Raw genomic sequence first — 22,066 nt, forward strand, 5'->3', positions numbered from 1 at the left:
CATGCCCTCCTCCTCTGAATCTCATCTTCAGATGTGTCCTGTCCTCGGATTCTCACCTCCAGAGATGGCCCGCCTTCCCCCCACCTCGGATCCCCCCACATATGGCCGGCCTGCCTTCCTTCCCCGAGCCCACCCTCCAGATATGTCCTGTCCTCGGATTCTCACCTCCATATGTGGCCCGCCTTCCCCCCCCCCGGATCCCCCCAGATATGGCCTGCCTTCCTTCCCCGAGCCCACCCTCCAGATATGTCCTGTCCTCGGATTCTCACCTCCAGAGATGGCCCGCCTTCCCCCCCCCCGGATCCCCCCAGATATGGCCTGCCTTCCTTCCCCGAGCCCCCCTCCAGATGTGGCATGTCCTCCTCTTCTCTCACCTCCAGATGTGTCCTGTCCTCGGATTCTCACCTCCAGATGTGGCCCGCCTTCCCCCCCTGATCCCCCCAGATATGGCCTGCCTTCCTTCCCCAAGTCCCCCTCCAGATGTGTCCTGTCCTCGGATTCTCACCTCCAGATGCGACCCCGCCTTCCTCCCCCGGCTGCCCCCCTCCCAAATGTGACCAGCCCTCCGTCCCCGCGGCCGAGCCCTTCCTTCCAGCTGCAGGTGGCTGCCTGCTTGCCTCTCCCGCTGGGCCCTCACCCTCGGCGATGACCCGCTTGATCCGCAGCCTCAGGTCGCCCAGCTCCACGGTCTGCCCCACGAAGTCTGTGTGGTCACGGCTGGCTGCCCCGCCCAGGGACCCCGGACCGGCCAGGAAGTCCAGCGCCGACTGCAGCAGGGACATGGTGGCGGCGGCGCCGGCGGCCCGACCGGCCCCGGCCGGGGGCTCCGCCGGCCGACGAGGCAGTGCGGGGAGGCGGCCGGGAGGCCGGTCGCGAGCCTGGGGCGCCTCCCGCGCGACCCACTCCGCGGCGCCTCTGCCGCGGATCAACAGTCAACCGCCCACCGAACCGCCATCTTCCGCCCCAGCGCGCCGACGTCGGCGCGAACGTAACGCGTCAGCGACGAGTCATGGCGCCGGCCGCTCCATTGTACGCCACGCGCCCCAATCCCGCGACCTTTCCCTTCCCCCTCCCCCCGACCTCCTCCCACGCTACGGCGCCGCGTCGCCTCTCGGCCCCGACGTCTTTGCGTCCCTCTGCGGCCCCGAAGGAGGCGCATGCGCCGTGACCTCAAGAGAGCGGCGGTCCGGGCGGCAGCATCTAGCTACAGGCTCCGGCGCCCTACTCTGAGGTAAATTCGCTTTAGCTTTCGGGACCGTGGACCGGGACGGGAGAGAGCAAGCTGCCCCAAGCGTCAGCCCTGAAGTGGGCGGGGAGAGGGCGGGTCCTGAGGGAGGCCCTATTAAACCAGGGGCCGGAGTTTGTCGAGGCGTCACAGCGAGCTCTTGACCGGGGCGGAATTTGAACCCAAGTCTTTCCCCCAACTCGACGCTTTCTCCCCACCAGCCTGCACAGCCGTTGTGGGGGAGCAGGCTGCACGGAATCTTTGCGTTGGAAGGTACCTCAGATGCCGGCAAATCCCCCCTGTGCCCGAGCAAGAACCTTTTGACAGCGTCCCAGACTAATGGTGCCGCAGCGCTCCCTGGCGTCGGTAGCGCGATGGAAGGCCGCTAGGGGGCGCAGTGGGGGCGCCGAGAGCGGGGAACCTGGGCGAGTCATTAGCTTCCCCTGCCTTAGTCTACCTCTGTAAAATGGGGAAGATAATAGCACCTACCTGCAAGAGTTATTGCGAGGACAAAGTGAGATATTTGTAAAGCGCTTTGCAGAAGCGCTACATATAGATATGAGTCTGTCTTTAAGCTTTTGTCGTTGTCGTGTCCGACTCTTCGTGACCCCCTTTGGGATTTTCTTTGCACTTATTGGAGGAGTTTACCATTTCCATCTCCACTTTATTTTACAGATGAGGAAATTGAGGCCAATAGGGTTAAGTGACTTGCCCAGGGTCACAGAGCTAGTGAGAGGCCAGATTCGGACTGACTCCGGCCCGGCACTCTGTCCACTTCACCATCTAGCCGCTTTAGGCTGGCTGCCCATTAAGCATTTACTAAATGCCTACTGTGCACCAGGGACCGAACCAAGCGCTAGGGATGCATAGATTGGCTGAAGACAATTCCTGCCCTCGAGGAGCTTCAAATCTAATGGGGAAGACTACATGCAGACAAATACATTACAAAGGAAGCCATATATTGGAAAAGCAGGAAGTAATTAACAGGGAAGGCACTGGAATTCGGAGGGGTTAAGGAAGGCTTCCTATAGGAGGTGGGATTTTAGTTGGGACTTAAAGGAAGCCAAGGGCAGTCAGGTAGAGCAGAGGAGGAAGAGTATTCTTAGCCTTAGCCATAGAAAATGCCCAGAACCATGTAAATGCTAGCTATTATTATTGAGACAATCATTTACACTTTTAAATGATATAATTGTTGAGAAATGTTTCTTTACACCTTGGTGAAGTCTGACTATCCACTGTTTGCCCCTATGGTGTCCAGTTCTATTTTCTGGTACTACATAAAATAAGTCTGATACCTCTTCTATATGACCACCTTTGACATCTTAAAACAATAGTTGTAGAGGCAGTTATGTGGCGCAGAGCACCGGCCCTGAAGGCAGGAGGACCCAAGTTCAAAACCGGTCTCAGACCAAACACTTGACACTTGCTAGCTGTGTGACCCTGGGCAAGTCACTTAACCCCAGTTGCCTTTAAAAAAAAAAAAAGTCATGCCTTCTCTTTGCTATCCACCCTGCTTCTTTGCTCTTCAGACAAGCAGACGTTACCTTGCAGCTGCACCCTCCTAACTGAAGTGCAGGGATCTGCTAACTTTTGTATTTATGTCCCTAGTGCTTTGCAGGGAGTAAATACTTAATAAATGTTTTTTTCATTCATTCCAAATAAGTTTCTTGAGTTCCTTTAATTCACCATCACATAGCATGGTTTCCAAGCTTCTCACTATCTGATTGTCTTTTTCACTAGATGAGATCTGGTATATCAGTGTTCACAAATATGGTTCCCTGATCACAATACTCAGCTTAGCTCTGGAGGCAGTGGTAGGATCTTGTCTTTTGTATATAATGAATGGAGGAAGACCTTCAGAAATATTGCTTCTGATGTGTTAGATTAGAGATGCAGACTGAGACACATTTTCAGACATGGTTAATGTGTGGATTTTTTTTGCTTTACTTGTTACAGGGAAGGAATGAGGGGAGGGGAAGAGAGCTAATGATAGCTATCCCCCCCCAAAAAAGGGGGGGGATCACCAGTGAAAATTCAAAGAAAATATACAGAAGGGATCCGAAGGAGGTTCCTTAAAATAACAGAAACAAGAGGGATAGCTTTGGAAATAATATGCTACATTTAATTTAGCTACATGTAATTTTACATTTAATTTAATTAAATGTTCTATACCTACATAATATATGTATTTTTAAAACTTGTACATAATGAAATTCATGATTTCATAAACAGTACTCTATTTTTTCTTTTTATGTGAAAATTTTTGTTGGTGTTTGTCAAGTTCAGAGCAAACATTTTAAAAATAAAAACCAAAAATCACAACACAAAAAAAAAAAACATTCAAGGCCCTATACCATTCACAGTGGAGGGAAGTTCTTTGAATGAAAAAGCCTTTGATTAGATCATAGTCCTCAAAGTACATCGGAGGATTCATTAATGGATTATATTATTTTAACAATTTTGAGCTGTTCTTCAAAAGGATGCTTTTGAGGCATGTTTCTCCCTCTATAACTTGCTTTGTAACATTGATCCCACTAATTGCTAGATCTGATGGCCTTTTCTCAGTCCTCACGCTTCTTGACTTTTGCGGTATTTGATACTATCAAGTATCCCCTCTTATACTCTTCTCTCCTTTAGCTTCTGTGACTGCTTTCTTCCGATTCTCCTACCTGTATGACCACCTTCCTCTAGTCCTTTTCCTTACACTTCCCAAAGAACACAGGCCTAAGCATGTTCCCTCCTCTGCTAAGAAATCTTCAGATTCTAGAATGTTGAACATGAACTCTACATTTACATAAAATGCCTTTCCAGACCTTTGTTCCTTCTTCCCTTGACACCCGGTGACTCCAGGGCTGTATTGGGTAAGAAGAGACAAGGGAGCAGAATGTATATGAACCGGGTGCAGGGTCACAGTGCCACCTGTTGACTCTCTCTGGAAACTGCACAATATGTGTAATCTAGGTGCCAGGATGCATTCCTGTGCTACTCTTCCCTCCCAAAAATACACAGACACATCCCCTACAAATTAGTCTCCCAAAGTTAAAGTATGCAAGAGTCTTCTACTTGGAGAAGATATTAAGAGGTGGAAGGTCAGTTACTCATTTTGTTGAGTGTTACTCAAGGAGTAACTCTAGTTTTCATGGAAAAGATGCAGGAAGCAAATGGAAAGCAAGCTAATATCAGAACAAAGAAGGTTCTTGACAGCTACTTGTTCCTTCTTCATGGGTGTAAGTACGCCCTTGAAATTTTAAGTGTCATCTAGCCACCAACGTTGAATTAGTCCATTTGGATGATCTAGTGTTTGCCATTGAGCTGGTCCAAAGAACTGGCTGATTCTGTAGAGAAACAACATCAGAAAGCCTGGTTCACATCTTGATCCTATTATCTGTCTCCCAAGGCAGAACAGCACACTTTTCCAGGAACCTGGAAAAACTACAATTTAAAGGCCAGAAAAAGGAATTACCCACTGATAGCAGAAAAACTGTCTCCTACTCACCAGAAAATAATAGGCAGTCAGATCCTCAATCTAGACTAGTCCTTAGAGAGGTAAGAAAGCTAGTTGCTTTTCTTACTTTACCATGCAGAGATGTCTGAAGGGTTTTTGTTGGTCCTGATCCTTATCTTACTGCAAGCCTAAAGTATCCTAGTGTGTAGTTTAACATGGTTTGTTATGCTCAAAGTGGTTTTTAAACTTGCGCTAGTTAGCCCCCCAAAGGTCAGCCTCCAACAGACTTGTCACCAGCACAGAAGGAAGAAAAAGTTGGATCTATAGCAGGAGGCGAAGCAGAGCTGCTGTCTAGCACCTTAAAATGAGCTAGTGTATCCTGAGGAATGGTGTGACAGCTTTTAATAAAATCATATAATTTGGAAAGACCTCATGTGTTTCTGATGGGATTTTTTGACTTGACTTCTCTGAGTCTAGATTTGGATTTGTGAAACCTTTGGTGCCTGCAGCACCATATTTCCCCTTCCCCTTCTTGATAAGATAGCATTCTGTAGAAGAAATGAGCCAAACTGATCTTTGTCCAGCCGTTTACCAGTTAAGTAGGCTTGATTTGTAACCTGATCCTAGACTGATACTGAGGAACAGAATCACCCTAGGTCATGCTGTGGATTGCAAATCAAAGCTCTGCCCACAACACCTAATATTTTGCAGACAGGGTCTGGGAAGCTCTCTAACTACTAATTCTTGAATAATTAGGAATTTACAGTGTACCTACATACAACACAATTCTCTGTGGTTACATTGCTGATGACTCCCCCATCCCGTGCCAAAAGAATGTACAGGCTAGTTTCATAATATATTGTCTCCAGAATATTTCTACTAAGGAGGCTAAAGTTAATCATTTGAAGGACAAAGTTAGCCCAATTTATAGTTTCATAAATTATTGGAAAAAAAATGAACTTAGCCAATCCAGCCTTTTTATTTTGAAAGAGGATAAGACTCAGAGGAAATGACATCCAAGGCCATGCAGGGCTAGTTATAGAGCTAGACCTAGAACCCAGATCCCCTAACTCCCAGTCTAGCCTTTCCTGAGTTCCAGATCTAAATTCTAGACTGAGTGCTACACACTAACAGTTCCTCAAACTGAAAATCTTCAAAATTGAACTCATCTTCCCTCCAAAACCCATCCCTCTCCCTAATTTCTCTGCTTATTTTGGTGGTAGCACCATCTTCCAAGTCACACAGGCTCATCATCTTGGGAATCCTCTAATATTTCACTTTCTCTTATCCCCCATCTACAGTGGGCAGTTTGCTTCTACTTCTGCAATATCTCTTACCTCTGAACTGGTCTAACCATTCTGGAAAATAATTTTAAATGACTTGAGAAAACTCCCTGAACTGTTCATACCCTTTGATTCAACAATTCCACTAAAAGATCTCAAAGATAGAAATTCCCCACATATGCCAAAATATTCATAGCAGCATTTGGGGGGATAACAAAAATCTAGAGACAGTTTGGAGAATGGGTAAACAAAATGCACATATCAATGTAATAGAATGTAATGTGCTATAAGAAATGACAGATATGAATTCAGAGAAAAGACTTTGGAACTGATACAGCTAAGTAATCTGACCCATGTGAACAGTATACACAATGACTACAATACCATTAACAAAATCAACACTAAAAGGCAGTAGAACTCTAATTGTAATGACAAATCTGGGCCCTAAGGGAGAAGTGATGAAACAAACCCTTTTTTGAAACCAGAGGTAGAAAACTACAAATTCAGAATGGTACAAACTGCAGATGTGGTTGCAGTATCAGTTTTACTCATTTGTTTTACTGTTTTTACTGTTTTCATCTGTTTTGTGACAAGGGAAGATTGGGGTGGGGACGATGTTTTGAAGGAGGAAGTTAAAAGGAAATGATTGGTGTAAAAATAAGTCATCAGTAAAAATATATATACACACATGCACCAATCATATCCATTCCCTTCTCTTCACTGATACCCTACCAAAGCCCTCATTAGAACCTGCCAGAATTATTCAACATCTTCTTCACTTGTCTGTCTCCAGTCTCCTCTCCTCAGATTCATCTTTATACTGCTGATAAGAATCTTTCTTATACAAGGTTGTGATTGTGGCACTCTTCTGCTTAGCCTCAATAGCTCCCCATTGCCTACCAAATAAAGCATAAACTCTTTATTCTGGTGTTTAAGACTCTCCACATTCTGACTCCAGCCTACCTTTCCAGCTTAATCTCATCTCCCTTAGTCTCAGTTGAAGTCTTTACCTCTCTGCAAGGCCCAGCTCAGGTGTCTGTTCTTCCATGAAAGCTTTTCAATCTCTCTTACTGCATTTTTATCAGTTACTTGTTTAGATAGTTTTTTCCTATTGTATTATCAGCTGTTGTGAGAGCAGTCCTTAACATAGTTGCCATTTTTTAAATGTTTGTCAAATTAGATTAGAGCAGTCAAGGGAAGTCCTTTATGTTTTCGTGATGCTAAGGTATACTTTCCCAGATGACTGTGGGGTGAGGGCTGTGTGTGAGCCAGCCACCTTTCCTGTAAGGAAATTTACGGAAGTGTTTCTCCTTCTGACCCCTTTCCCCTTTTTACTCCACCCCCAGGGCTCTCTTGCTTTCCTTCTCAGAGATTCCTAAAACCTGGAGAAGTGGAATCTGGACTCTGAAGTTCCTTTTGCTCTGGGCATGCTCAACAGCTGCCAGAATAGGGTGGTTTCCAGCTAAATAGGAAGCTGCTGACCCCATGGCTGGAACAGGGACCCCAGAGGAAGATGCAGATGTACAGATGGAACTTTCAGCAGACACAGGAGATGGGAATTCCTGTGAAAACACCCAGTCATCCCACCGAATGCTCAGCTTCAGTGATGCCCTGCTTTCCATCATCGCCACTGTTATGGTGTGTATGTGCTTCTGGTCCATATGTTCCCTTAGCCCCTAATATCCCTCCCTGCCCCCATACCCCAACCAAATCCCTCCTTCCTTAGGACTTAGACTGACTATATGCAGTTCAAGAGAGGAAAAACAGTTGGTTCTCAGAACAAATATTCTTTTACTCATCTTGTTTTGTTTCTTTCCTGTTGCAGATCCTGCCTGTGGCGCACACGAAAATCTACCCCGACCAGGTATTCTACACAATTCCATGCAGAACTAGAGCCCCAGGGACTATCCCCTTGCTGCTGTCACAACCACTAGCCTTAAGAAATGCTTCATTCCCCATTAGGCTATATTAAGAAAGCAGTCAACTCTTTGTTAGGGCTTAATTAGAAAATATACTGTTGTCCTCTTTAGGACTTAGTAAATACTGGTTGACTTATATCCTGGCAGAATCATGTTTGGTAATGAACTATTCTGGTTAATCAGATCTATTAATTCACCACATTCACAGCTAAAGATTCAGTCTCTTGGGAGCTAGAGATGTATAAGACATGGTCACTGACCTCCAAGGAATTTACAGTCCAGTTAAGGAGAAAAGGTCAACGTGTATAAAACAACAAATGCCAAACTCTGTGGCATCTTAAGGGCAGGAGAAGTTTAGAGGAGAGAGCTATCAAGTGTGGTCTGGAGAAACCATGGAAAGGTTCTACGAAGGAACATGAAAAAGACCTTCAAGGCAGGATTTGAATGCAGAGAGGAGCAGATGAGGTGGTACAAAAACCCCAAGGCAGGAATGGTTTGGTGCATGCCTGTGTGCAGTAAGGATAGTGAGGAGGCCAGCCTCAGTGGGGCAGAGCAAGTGTGACAAGCAGTGGGAAATAAGGTAGCATATAGAAGGTATGACAAAATGATACCATGAATTTTTTAACAGAACCCCAAACTTACACATCCAAATGAAAGTATCCCTCTTTGGAGGTTTTTGTGATGATGCTGCCAGTGCTCAAAACATTTTTAAACTCTACTTTTGGAATTTCCTTTAGAGCCTTATTGGTCCTCAAGGGTTAATTTAATTTTTGGAAACAACTAAAAATGTCATTTAGAGCTAAAACCAGTGGATAAAGTAGGTGATACCAGCTTGGGTGACTTTTCTTAAGTGACAATAAAATAAAATGTCTCATGATGTTGGCTCTGAAAGAAGTTCCAGACACTGAACGGCAGCAGCATCCATGGAATAAGCACACTGCCTCCTAGCCACCTGGAAAGCCAAAAGCTCATTTGAATGTGCATGCTGTGGTCTGTTCATTGCTTTACAGCCACAACTCCTTTTATGGTTAATAGAAGCCCCATATATAAAATTCAGTTGAACAAACATTAAGTGCCTATTGTATGTAGAGTACTGTGAGAGATTTAAAGTTGCATTTCCTTTGCTATAATGCTTTAAATTACCAGAAAGCATTTGATGCCTTAATACCTAAGATTCAAAACCATAGTAACATTTTAATACTGATTTCTTTTTCCATATAATTTTGTACTAAAAGCCTTTCACATCTGGTATCTGAGATAGTAGTATCTCTGCACACGTTGTGTCCCCAAGCAGTCAATAAAGCTGAAATTACTCACCCAATTAGGCTGAATGTATTCATGTTTTGATTGCTTAGTAATCAGAATCTAGCGCTAGATGCCTATTCTAGACAATCCCCAGATGATCTATTTGGTTTAGTACTAACAAAGTCTAAGTACATGATAACCCTGCTTCCACATCATTTACTAATCTAGCTGTGGCCACTAACCATCTCTCACAGGAATATATTGGAACAAAAATGGATAGAATAAAAGCCATGCTACTTGGTGCCTATATCTTAAGGGGTAAAATCCTGGTCAGTCCTAGGGATTACTGTTCTGATAAAGGACTCAACTGCAACTACAGATAAAGGACTCAACTACTGTGCAAACTGAACATTTGTTCAAAATGGTTCCTAAAAAAAAAAATGCTTTGAAACTCCCTTTTTTTTTTCCAGGCATTTCTGAAGTGAGGTGAGAATCCTTTTGGAGACTGTATTTTGCAGCAATAATATGCCCAACTCTTCTCTCAAAATTATAGTACAGAAAGTATTCTAAGACATATTCAGCCTGTCCAGAATATGTTCCTTGGGCTTGTATGGGTATAATATGGCAATTCTCCATTGAAAGCCTACTCAGAATTTTTTTTAATTATACTTCAGTGTTTCATCATGTTGTGAAGGTGACCCTATATTCTCAAACTATGCCAGCAGAGTGCCAGCTTTGGCAGGTCTTACTCAGCTAAAGATGCTTCAAATAATAGGCTATGTGGCCGTTGTCTGAGGATTGGAGAATTCATCACTAGAGTAGGTTCAGAATGATGGATTTTTAGGCCACAACTACCCTAAAAGACCAGCTACTAAGATATAGAAGGATCATGAGCTGTGCCATGGAGGAACCATCCACCCACAGGAACAAATTATAAATACCTGAAGTATTAAGTAATGTGACTGGAGAGAGTATGTTGTTGAAATGAAAGAATGGTCCTTTATAGCATTAAGATGTATGATAAGGAGATAGAAGTTAGTTCCAGTTAACCTAGTCATAGGCACTAGCATGCAGATTCTGCCTGAATCTAACCAAAGATGTTGATATATTTTTAAAATTGGGTCAGAAAATCATAAAATTGGAAGAAAACTTGAGAAGTGATTCAAGCCATCCTTGCAACACTCTAGGGAGACTGCAGCAAGTTGGATAAAAGAAATGCCTATAATTAGAAGTTACCTAGGTAGTATCTCTACTTGTAGGTGGAATTTAGAGTTTGGAAAAGCATTCATAGAAATGCAACTGCCAGTTTCTATTTTTGAAGTTTAGGTGGTAAAATTTCAAACACTTTCTAGTAGCCTAAGCAGCACTTTTATTTTTAAAAAAATGTGTTTTAGATATATAGCAGCCTTATAGATTAGATATGGACTTAGATTTATATCACTTACAAGTATACTTAATGATATTTTTACATATCATAAATATATTTTGTGGTAGCGAAGAATCGGAAACAAAGAAGATGCCTGTAAACTGAGGAATAACTAAAGAAATTTTGGTACATGAATATAATAGAATATTACTGTACTGACAAAGAAATGACAAATGTGATGAATACAGAGGAGCATGGAAAGATTTGAGCTGATAAAGAATGAATTAAGTACAGACAAGAAAACAATATACACAATGACTACAACAATGTAAATGGAAAGAACCACAAAATAATCAAAAGTGAATGTTGCGAAATTACAAACAACAAGAACGGCCTCAAAGAAGAGATGTGAGGAAATACCCCCCACCCCTCTCCTTTGCAGAACTGGGAGGTCCATGAGTGTGTAATTTTAAGACTTTTTTTTTTAACATTGATCAATCTTGCTTTTCTCATCTTCCTCTTTTTATTTTCTTTAAAAAAGAATTGTTACCTAAAGTCACTGTCTGAGAGGGGTGAGAAATACTAGGGAAAATGCATTTTATTTCTCCATTCTTACAGTAAAACCACCACTTAAAGTTTGGTTCAATTTGGTTCAATTTACTCAGAGCAGGTCCTTAGCAATAGGATTTATTTTCTAAATCAATGAGCAGACCTAAGTCTTTATTTAACTGAATTAGGCTAATCTGGTTCAACACACATGGTTGCCTAATAATGTAATGGTGACTCTGGTATCTCATATATGACTGTTTTAAGAAAAGTGTTTCTAAGTTCTGTAGTCATCTCTCAATTTCCCAGGGCCTACCAACTGTTCTAAACAAGCCTTTTCCCCCCTTCTGTGCCTCAATTTGAAGTCATTTCACCCCCTAGTCACTCTTGCTTCAGAGAAGGGGCTGGGGAAATGAACAGAGCCCACCAATTTGACTGCTTGGCATGGCTCTCAGCAAGTTTGCTGGCAGAGGAAAATGCAACTATTTGATGAAGTTAAATTTGGAGATTGACTATGAATTCCAGAAAACCCATTTAGCTGCTAACTTACCGTTTCCTCTTCTTCCCAGCCTCTTCTTTATAGCTAAGCATCCAGCTACCTGCTCTTTAAGGATAAAACAACCTCTCCATCAAGCTTGCAAAATCAATCTAATTCAATTCTTCTGTTAAATGAGAATCTATTCTCTGTTGCCTCGAACTAGGATCAGAAAGTAATTAAAATATATAAGAGTTTTAGTGTGGTTTGTTTTTTTTTTAACATAAGTTACATAATTTTGGAGAAGAAAGATTTGAGTGATTTTATCTATTATTTATCTTCCCATCTTTTGGAAAAGATGCAGATGAGCTGGGACATGGCCATCGAGTCTGGAGGAGGGAAGGATGGATTGTGTTGCCATTCTTGTATGATTGAAGAATTATGTCATCTGTAGATGAGTAAATATCAGATGCATGCCAGATTCTTCTACTGATAATACTGTCTTTCATTTCAGCGGTTTGACAAAAGTATACAAAAACTTCTAGCAACTAAAATTGCAGTTTACCTGATGACATTTTTAATAGTAACTGTGGCTTGGGCAGCACACATAAGGTATGCAAAATGGGAAGTGTTTTTTTAAATGTCCAAAATCTAAAAGGACAAGCAGATTTTGCTATCTTGCTACAATAAGTCATTTCTTTGCAGCTACAATGGAAATTGAGTTATTAAGTACATACTGGGGCCCTTCTGTCTAAGAATTCAAGTATAGTCTGCATCATGGAGGGAATAAAATAGTAAACACTTCACGGTAAACTTATAAAAAGATGTCTACCTTCATTCCAGAGCTTCACAGTAATAAGAATAACTTGCCTCCATCCTATATAGTGCATACTGTTGGTCAGTATACATTTATTAAGTGCCTGCTCTATGCCAAGCACTGTGCTAAGTGCTGTCATTTTCTATGGCCATTGCAATCCCACAGTATCCTGGCATAGTTCCTGAAGAGGAACAGAACATGGTGAAACATGACAGCCACTTCCATATTCCTGGTCATACAGAGGGAAATGAAACCCAGTGTTTTTGCCTTGTTTAATAGATTAACAAAGGGTACCATAGTAAATTATTTGCATAAGTACCAAGGAAACATCTTCAGAAGGAAAATTCTCAACACCCAGGAAAATCTGTGTAGTGGTTGTAAACCTTTACATTCAAACAAAAATAGCTTTTTCCTTTTTTTCCCTCTTACTAAACTTGGGATGTTTTAAAGTCATTTTATTTGTTCGTACAAAATTGGTTTCTTTCTAACCTCTTGATGAATGGGTCTCAATGATTTTCTTTTCCCTTTTTTTCCCCTAGTGGTTTTCTTAAATTCTGAAGAACTTCATAGAACCACAGAATTTCAGAGGTGAAAGGGACCTTAGGAACCACCTAGGCCAACCCAAACCCAAAAAAGAATCCCTTCTACAAAATAGCCAACAAGTGGTCCTCCAGCCTCTGCTTGAAAACCTCCAAGGAAAATGGAGCCCACTCTCTCAAGAAATCGAATTCCACTCTAATAGGAAGTTTTTTCTAATCTCAAGCCCAATTTCTATCAGTTGCTCCTGGTTCTACCCTCTGGGACCAAATAATTCCCCCTTCCAGATGACAGCCTTTCAAATACTTCAAAAGAAATCTTTCTCCATGCTAACCATCTCCATTTCTTACTACTAATCTTCATATGGCATGGACTTAAAGACCCTCATCATCCTAGTTGGCTTCTGAATGCCTTCCAACTTACCAATGTCTTTCCTAAATCAAGGTGCCCACAACTGAACTCAATACTGCATTTGTGATCTAACAAGGGCAGAGTAATGAGGACCATCAGCACCTTATTCCTTTGAGCTGTGTCTCCCTTAATGTTGCCCAAGATCATGTCTGTTCTTTGGCTCCCATATTACATTATTGACTCATACTAAATTTGCAGTCCACTGAAACCCCTTTTAGACAAATTAATATCTAGTCACATCTCCCTCATTCTGTACTTTTGAAGTTGATTTCTTTTTTAACTGAAGTATAGGATTTCACATTTATCCCTATTAAATTTCATCTTAGATTGAGACCAATGTTCTAGTCTGTCGGGATCTTTTTTGTCTAGATTTTGTCATCCAATGCATTAGTTTTAGACTACATGGGATCATTGCTCAGCATTCCCCGCCTCCCCAAAAAAAAAGCCTAATTTTTGAAGTCATTATACTTTATCACCAGTTCCTAGTGTGGTAGTTTGAATACAACATTTGATTTATGAAATATTAATGTTTCTTTCAGTTATAAATATTATGTATATCATTTACAAATTCACACAAGCTTGTAAATATGATTTAAGCATGTTGACTGCCTTCTTAACTGTTTTTAAAGGAATGCCTTGAACCTAATTTTTTAATAAAGACGTCTCTGAAAGGATAATGGAATTTCAATATAAAAATAGGATTCTACTTCAGAAAACATCCCATTTTCATACATTTTCTAAGATTTCTGTAATCAAAAAATATTATTTACAAATCACTGTTTTCCTCTGCAAATCTGAATTCCTCAGAAGTATAAATAGTCAACCTTGGAGAATCAGAGTGCCAGACAAAAGATGAGGATCCCAGGCATGAATCTTAACTGCTAAGGCCAGATGTTGGAATATCTATATATGGAAGTTTTTTGTTGTTTTTTAATGTTTGATACAAGGTCACTTTGTGCCCTATATCTTCATGTTTCTCCAGTCGATCACAGAGAACAATTTAGTTAGTTCTGGAGACCAAAGGGCAGAGCACACCAGGTTTGAGGGAATGCTGACTAGACTATGCTAATCTTAGGTGCCACAGCCATCTGGGTTACGATTTCAATTTTTAGGAAATCCTAGGAAATTACATTACCTGTTAGGCTAACCTACAGAAGATGATCCTGGGAGCCCCAGATCTAACTGTTCCCAGGTTTGCTCTTAGAAGCAGCTGTACTGCATAAATGTGCTTTGACCAGGACCCACAATTCTAGATCAGAACCTAGATGTCTGGTATCTCTTTACTCCCTTAATCTCCTCCCCCAAGTTGGCTCTCCCATACCTCTGGCTGCTCCATCATCCCTCTATTCTTTTCCCTAGCTTGCCTCTCACCCCTGAGAGAACCCCATTAGTCTCCTATCTTTCCCAACCCCTCAATCTCTGTGCCTCCCCCATCATGAGCTTCCTGTTCCTCCTTCCCTTCCCTACCCCAAATTACCCATTCCCTGTCCAGCTTGGCTCTGCAACCCCTGGATTTTTCATCTCTATATTTTCTCCCTCAGTCTGTGTAGTACAGTGGAAAGAACGCTAGATTTAGAGTCAAAGGACCTGGGTTCAAATCGTAGTTCTTCAACTTACTGCCTTGTGTACCCAAGGGTAAGTAACTATTCTGTGCCTCAGTTTCTTCATCTGTAAGGTAGGAAATTGAACTACAGCTGAGGCCCCTTCCAACTTGAAATATATGATAGTATGAACTAGCCACCAGATGCACATCATATAGCAAGTTTTTGCACTTGAGCATCCTGACCTGTTAATCTCTCAAATTAAAGAGCGTCCTTCATGGTGGTGTTGGTAGATTAAAGGGCGCCTGCTGCAAAGAGAATCTGTAAGCGGGGCTTCCAGCGCCCTAGAAACCTGAAATGGGGCGGGGGGTTCACAAAGTAGTTGCAAAGAAATTGTCTTGGGCAGGAAGGAGACCAATCCTGGAAACCTTACTCTGAAAATAGCTTTAAGTTTTGTTTTTATTGAGTTGCTACAAGGACAAACCCCAGAAATGTTGGTGTGGCAGCCCCCTCTGACTAATTCTCACTGTCAACATTAGGTATCAGGCCTCTAGGAATCCCAATCACCACTTAGATTCTTTAGCCTCTAAAGTCAGATCAGGTGACCTGGGTTCTAGTTCTGGCTGCCAATGACTCTGACAAGGCACTTAATCTCTGGGCCTCTGTTTCTTCATCTGTGAAATGGTCATACTGATACCTATACTACCTTATAGGATTTTTGTCAGGTTTTATTACTAGCAACAAGTAAAATATCATCACATTAATATTCTGAAAAAGACATGACTATAAAAAGTACCTGAAGTTTGGGGGCAACTAGGTGGTACGGTGGATAGAGCACCAGCCCTGGTGTCAGAAGAACCCGAGTTCAAATCCAGCCTCAGACATGTAACACTAGCTGTGTGACCCTGGGCAAGTCACTTAACCCCAGCTGCCTTGCAAAAGCTTTCCAAATACTTTGGTACTTATTAACATGTCAAATTATTACAAAATTAAATAGGAGAATACATTTATTTTTGACTATATTTCTTTGGTTTCCTCTTTTATCATTGCATTTTTTTCTAGACTATTCCAGGTAATTGGAATGATAGATGATACTTTGGCCTTGCTAAACCTGGTGAGTTTTCTTTTCCTTCTTTTTAGAAATAATTTCAACTTAAAATTTGATTCTCACAGAAGTGAAGTTGAGATGAATAATTCCTCTCCTCGTGCCCCAGGGTAATGAACTTAGTCTTGCCCCTGCTCTAACAAACAGAAATTTTTTTTGTATTTGACCTGTTAGCTCCAGGCACGTCAGATCATGTTGAGGAATTGTCAGAAAATAAAGCTAGACAGTTTGATTTAAGAAAACTAAGAAGATAAATTTTGTAGTTGCAATTGTGATGAGTTAATATGAGCTGTGACTATTATGTGGGTCTCCGACATGCCAAGTTGTATCATTTCTTTTAAACCAAACTTGAAATAAAGGAGAGAAGTATTAGAATGATTCCCCCCCCAAATCAAATCTGACGTCCTTTCCCTGCTCTTATCTGCCTCTTTGCACCTTCTACTTATTACTGCTAGTTCTGCCCTCTAGCATCAAACGGAATGTGTCTCATTCCTGTTCCATATTATACCCCTTCAAGTACTTTAGACAGCTGTCATGTATCCCCCAGGTCTTCTCTTCTCCATGTTACTTCAGTTAATCCTCACATGCCAGGATAGCCTTCCTTCTCACTGCCCTCCTTTGATTATTCTTGTGCTTCCTAAGCTGTGGTGTCCAGAACTGTGCTCCAGTTATGGCCCAACCAGGGCAGAGGTCAGTGGAACTGTCACATCTCTAGTTCTAGATGATATGCCTCTCCTAATGCAATCTAAGATCATGTTAGCTTTTGGGGGTACAATATGATTGATTGATATTGAGCATACAGTCCACTAAATCCTAGATCAAATTTTTCATACTACTGTCCATTTCTACTATGCAACAACACTTCCCCCATCCTATACTTAATGAAGTTTATTTTTTTAACTCAAGTGTAAGCAACATTTATTTTTACCAAATTTCATCTTGTTGGCCCAGCATATTAACTTGTCAAAATATTTTTGGATCCTAATTCTTCTGTTTAATATGTGAATTATCCTTCCTAGTTTTATTTCATATAAAATGTATTAAACAGGTCATCTGTACCTTTATCCAGGTAATAGATAAAATTATTGAGGGCCAAGCACAACTTCCCATGATGCTGAGAAGGAGGGAAGAGAGTTCCTTGGGTACTTTAAAAAAAAATAGGATCCAAGGTGGTTTCGTCTCCCCTGCCCTTACCCCAAAAGGGACCTGTGAGTCATTGGCCTCTCATCATTATTAGATACACTGAGACTAGAAAGAGAAACACTGTTGGGGATGACCAGGATATTACTTTGATCAGGCAAGTGACTGACATTTTTTCTTTTACAGGCCTGTATGATGATTATTACTTTCTTGCCATACACGGTGAGTTAACTTCAGATCCCCTTGGTGCAAACCATAAGTAAGTCATCAAACGTCTCCTAAGTTTACCATGCTTACCCTTGCCTTTTTCTCTGCCGTGGAGGAAAAAGAAAAGTAGACCCAGGCCCTGCCTTCAGGAACTCTGAAACAAATCTCACCTGGGACAACTGAGTGCTAAACTTGTGAAATGCCAATGAACTCTGGAGTTTAACATAAAGAGAAAAGAAGGTGGTAGAGAGGGGAAGAGGATATATATTTGAAGGGCATTCCTATGAAAGAGGGATTAAATTTGTTTTGTTTGGCCCCGGAGAGGAGAACTAGGACTGGGTTTCTATTACCAGGAGGCAACTCTCACCTCAGTATTACAAAGAACTTTCTCACAATTGAAGCCGTCTCACAATGGTTTGTGCTGCCTCAAAAGGTAGTGAGCTTCCTGTGATTGGAATTGTACAAACAAGAGGTTAGATAAACACTTGTTGGGGATAGTGTAGATAGTGCTAGGTAGAGGGTTAGATTAAGTGGCTTCTAAAGTCTCTTCCAATTCTGAAAATCTGACCTGCAAACTAACAGTGATACCTATCACCTGCCTCATTTGAATGTTGAAAAACTATTAGATAAATAAAGATCTTCAATAAACTTTAAGTTCTTCGGTTACGATGTAATATATAAATATGCAGGAATAATTCAGTGGGTTTTTAAATGTATCATAATATTTTTAACTATTTCAGTATATAAGAAGATAGTTAAGTGGAAGAGCTTCTGGATTTTTGTTTTTTTTTTTAATTTTTAAGTAATTCATTTTAAATTACCTTAGTAGCTAAGAATACAAAAATAAGTGTTACTTTTCAATTGTTAACCCCACATCATGTATAAATATCTAACCTGAATTTAATCTCAAATGTCCATTGTGCAACACATCTTCACATTTCTAAACTTTCCCAAAGGTTTTTAAAAGTGGATACTTACCAGTTTGAAATAAGCCCTCCCTAGAATAAAGGGGTGAACCGGCTTCATCATGGTAAGGCAATCATGCCACTAGGTCCCTGAGGGCTAATTATAGTCTTCTGCTAACCATACTACAGGCATTTCTCACCTGTCTTTTTCCTTCCTCTTATTTCTCACTTACTCCTCTTTTCCCATCTCCTCTTCTTGCCTCACCCTCTTGCCCTTTTTCTTTCCTCCTCCTCCTTTTCTTCCCTTACTCTCTCCTGTCTCTTCCCTTCCTCTCAATTTCTTTTTCCTTTTTTCCTGCCTTTTTTCCTTCTCACATATATGTATCTTAGGCCTGTACTTATGGACATCAGTTTTGCCCCGATGCTCAGGGATCCAAAGACTTGACTTTGGAATTAGATATTCTTTGATGTTCCTTTTTATTTTTGCATTTTATCGTAAAGGTATTTAAAATTCAGGGTGGGATAGTGGTGTTAGCTTCTAATTTCATAACATTACTTCACAAATGGTTGGTGTCTTAGTGAAGTGCTTAACAGTTACTTAAACTTTCCTTTTCAGTTTTCCTTAATGGCCTCCTTTCCTGATGTGCCTCTGGGTATCTTCCTGTTTTGTATTTGTGTCATCGCCATTGGCCTCAGTCAGGTACAGTTAATTCAAATGACTTCTTCAAAAAAAAAAAGTTGTATTAATGATCTTTTTTTATTTCACTATTTCTTTCTAGTAACCCCACTCCCATCATCAGTACAGAACCTTTCTTGTAAAAGCCAGGTGCTAAAGCAACTGAGGGCCTGAGTATTCATTTAAAGAGACCAAAAAGAAGACAAATGGAGAATGGGTACATGGTGTCATATGTTGGTTTAAACCTAATTTCTGTCAGACTACTTTTCCAATTTTCTCAGGGGTTTATCAGATAATAAATCTTTCCCCTAATAGTCAGTATTCTTAGGTTTATCAAACCCTAGGATTCTGTGTTCATTTGCTACTGGGACTTGCTTATCTAGATTGTTTCCCTGAGCTCTGACTTCTTCACCTTGCCTCCACCTTTGGTTCTAACATCATAACAATCAGAACTGGCACAAAGTTGAACTGACTGTCTCAGAAGCTAGTGAGTTCCTTGCTCCTAAGCTTTAGTAGAGACCAGATAAGCCATGTGTCAGTGATGTTGTAGAGGAGATTCATGCTTTAAGAATTGGTTGGACAAGGTGCTGTCTAAAATTACTTCAAGCTCTAAGATTCTAGAATTCTATACTTAGCAAATAGGAAGATGAAATATATTACTACTGCAACCCCTTTAGCGTGTATGCATCATCCTTCAGTCCTCTAATGTATGACAATTCCTATATGGTGTTTGACAGTTACTGTAGCAAAGGATACCTAATGATCCATCCTGAGGGCCCCTGGCTTCACTTAAATAAGTTCAAGAAACTTAGATAAGTTCACCAACTTCACTTAAATAAGACCAAGAAAGGGTCCCTGGGATTTAGGCCCCATTCCCAAGAAGCATGCCAATAGATCCCAAAACCTCATTTGGTAAGGAGGGGAAGATTAAAAATAAAATAGAGCTCAAATAAAAAATATGTATTCTTAATATCCACATTTACTCATAAAAAGGTGTTTTACACAAAAGAAAAACATAACAACAACATTAAAGGGAAAAGAACTAACAATCCCAAAGGTAAAACTTCTCTATCTGTACTTGAAAGGGAGTTAAACCTCAGGGAAACATATGAATTAAAGTTTAAAAACAGAAATATAAAATGTTTTTTTTATTAGTTTGACTGATTGAAATAGTTACAGAAGACTGAGATAGATTTCACTCCCACAGGGCAATACCAAGAAGAAGAAAATAATAGAAAACAAGTAAAAGTTATTATTTGTAACAATAAATGTGAATATCAATGAGCTATTAAAATATGGTTACAGAACAGACTAATAAAATCAATGAATATGTTGTTTATAGGAAAACATTTAATGCAAAAATTAGACTAGATTAACAAAAAAGGAACAAAATGGTCAAAGGAAAGTTTCAAAAATTAAGAACAGAAATAAACAAAATAGAAAATAAAAGCATATTTGAGTTGATAAATAATAAACTAGAGAATTTAAAGGAAATAGATGATTTTTTTAAAAATATAAATTTCCCAAACTAATATGACAAGAAACTATGAATTTAAATAAACCAATTTCAGGGAAAGAAATAAGACCAGTCATTAAACAATTACTCCACGAAAAAAAGTGACCCAGACAGATTTATATGTAAATTCTTCGAAATTTTGAAAAATAAATAACCCTATATTACAGAGGTTATTCATAGATAATAGAAAAATATAGAACACAACCCATAGAAAAATATGGAATACTATTCAATTCCTTCATGAAGCAAATGTTATTGATTTTTAAATTTTTAATGATACCACTTATGAATATAGAAATAGAAAACAAAATATCAGCTAACAAAATAGAGAAGTATAGTTTTAAAAATTATTCATCATAACCAAACAGGATTTATACTGGGTATATAAGGCTGTTTCAACATCTGAAAAATTAACAATATAATACAACATACAGACAAAAATTAAAATTATTTCAGTAGGTAAAGGAAAAGCCCTTAATAAAAATCAATGTTCGTTCATGATTTTAAAAACATTTAAAAGAGTAGGTATAGAGGAATTTTCCTTCAACTACAATCAAAAGTATCTACCTCAAACCAACACTCAGTGTGATATGCAGTAGAGAAACAGGCATTCACAGTTAAATACGGGTACAATCCAAGGACTCCCACCTTCACCACTTTTATTACTAGCAATTGTAATAAGAAGAGGTAGGGAGGGGGAGTATTAGTGATGTTAACATTGGAAAGAAGAAATCAAAATACCATTGTTTACAGATGACCTGATGGTTTATCTAGAAAATCCAGTTGTCTCAACCAGTAAATTAATAGAGACAGTAGATGAATTCAACAAGTTTGCAGGATAGAAAATCAATACACAAAAAATTTTGAGTTCTTATCTACTAGCAATGAAGATCAAGAAAACATAAAAATCCATTTACAATAACAAAAAACATCAGCTATTGGGACATTTACCCACATAGAAATAAATGCATAGGCCTACCTGTCTAAAGACAACTGTTAAATCATAATGATTGAAATAAAAGGTGACCTAAATAACTGCAGAGATTGTTAGTATTTGTGAATAGATTGGATTAATTTAGTGAAAATAATAGTACTTTCTGTATTTAATGAGGCAAGAGATCCCAAGACATCTGATTGTTTCCTATTTTAACTAATTATTTTTGTTAAGTAGATGCTAATTCAGTTGTTTTCATGTGATGTTGGGGTAGGCTACATGTCACTTGGGATGCTACCCACTGTGGGCAGTAACAACCCACATTGGCTTGTGTACTGCCTTCTTTAAGCCTGTAGAAAGGTATAATGTTTATTACCAAACAATAGTGTAATATTTAATTTGTCCACCAAGGGGCACTAAAGCTGCCAGCAAAGTGATTTCACCATGATGAAATATGGCTCCAAATTATTGGAAGTTTATAGAAAAATGTATGGCTAATTATTTCCATATTCTCTTATGTCTAGAATTTTGCCTTCTCAATCAGTAACCCTCTGTATTTATACTACATAGTCAATAAACTTTCTGTACAGATAGTATATTTAACATTGCAAAGATGCAAGGCAAAGTGCTTCAGTGCTGCTATGTGAACATTCCAGCCCAGCTGTAATCCAGAATCCCCTATACCCACAGAACACAGGAGAGGGATAGTCTTATCCAGAACCCAGCTCCAGGTCTCAGATTAAAACAGTGAAAATCACTAAAAAAGAAAACAA

At 40.2% G+C, this 22,066-nt stretch overlaps 2 protein-coding genes across 2 annotated transcripts in view; one reads left to right on the plus strand and one right to left on the minus strand.

Annotated features, from left to right (window-relative positions):
* GAK (cyclin G associated kinase) overlaps window positions 1-782 on the minus strand; it is a 128,741-nt gene extending 127,959 nt beyond the window's left edge. The window contains exon 1 of the mRNA XM_027836261.1: window positions 638-782. Coding sequence (XP_027692062.1) covers window positions 638-782 — 145 coding nt within the window. The remainder of the gene's footprint in view (window positions 1-637) is intronic.
* A 362-nt stretch (window positions 783-1,144) lies between these two features.
* TMEM175 (transmembrane protein 175) overlaps window positions 1,145-22,066 on the plus strand; it is a 37,204-nt gene continuing 16,282 nt past the window's right edge. The window contains exons 1-7 of the mRNA XM_027836230.1: window positions 1,145-1,231; window positions 7,300-7,591; window positions 7,779-7,817; window positions 12,019-12,116; window positions 15,873-15,924; window positions 17,242-17,277; window positions 18,784-18,867. Of these exons, the coding sequence (XP_027692031.1) occupies window positions 7,439-7,591; window positions 7,779-7,817; window positions 12,019-12,116; window positions 15,873-15,924; window positions 17,242-17,277; window positions 18,784-18,867 (462 nt within the window). The 5' untranslated portion in view covers window positions 1,145-1,231; window positions 7,300-7,438. The remainder of the gene's footprint in view (window positions 1,232-7,299; window positions 7,592-7,778; window positions 7,818-12,018; window positions 12,117-15,872; window positions 15,925-17,241; window positions 17,278-18,783; window positions 18,868-22,066) is intronic.

This window comes from Vombatus ursinus, unplaced genomic scaffold (genome assembly GCF_900497805.2).
Source record: "Vombatus ursinus unplaced genomic scaffold, bare-nosed wombat genome assembly UNPS02014818.1, whole genome shotgun sequence".
NCBI classification, from domain to species: Eukaryota; Metazoa; Chordata; class Mammalia; order Diprotodontia; family Vombatidae; genus Vombatus; species Vombatus ursinus.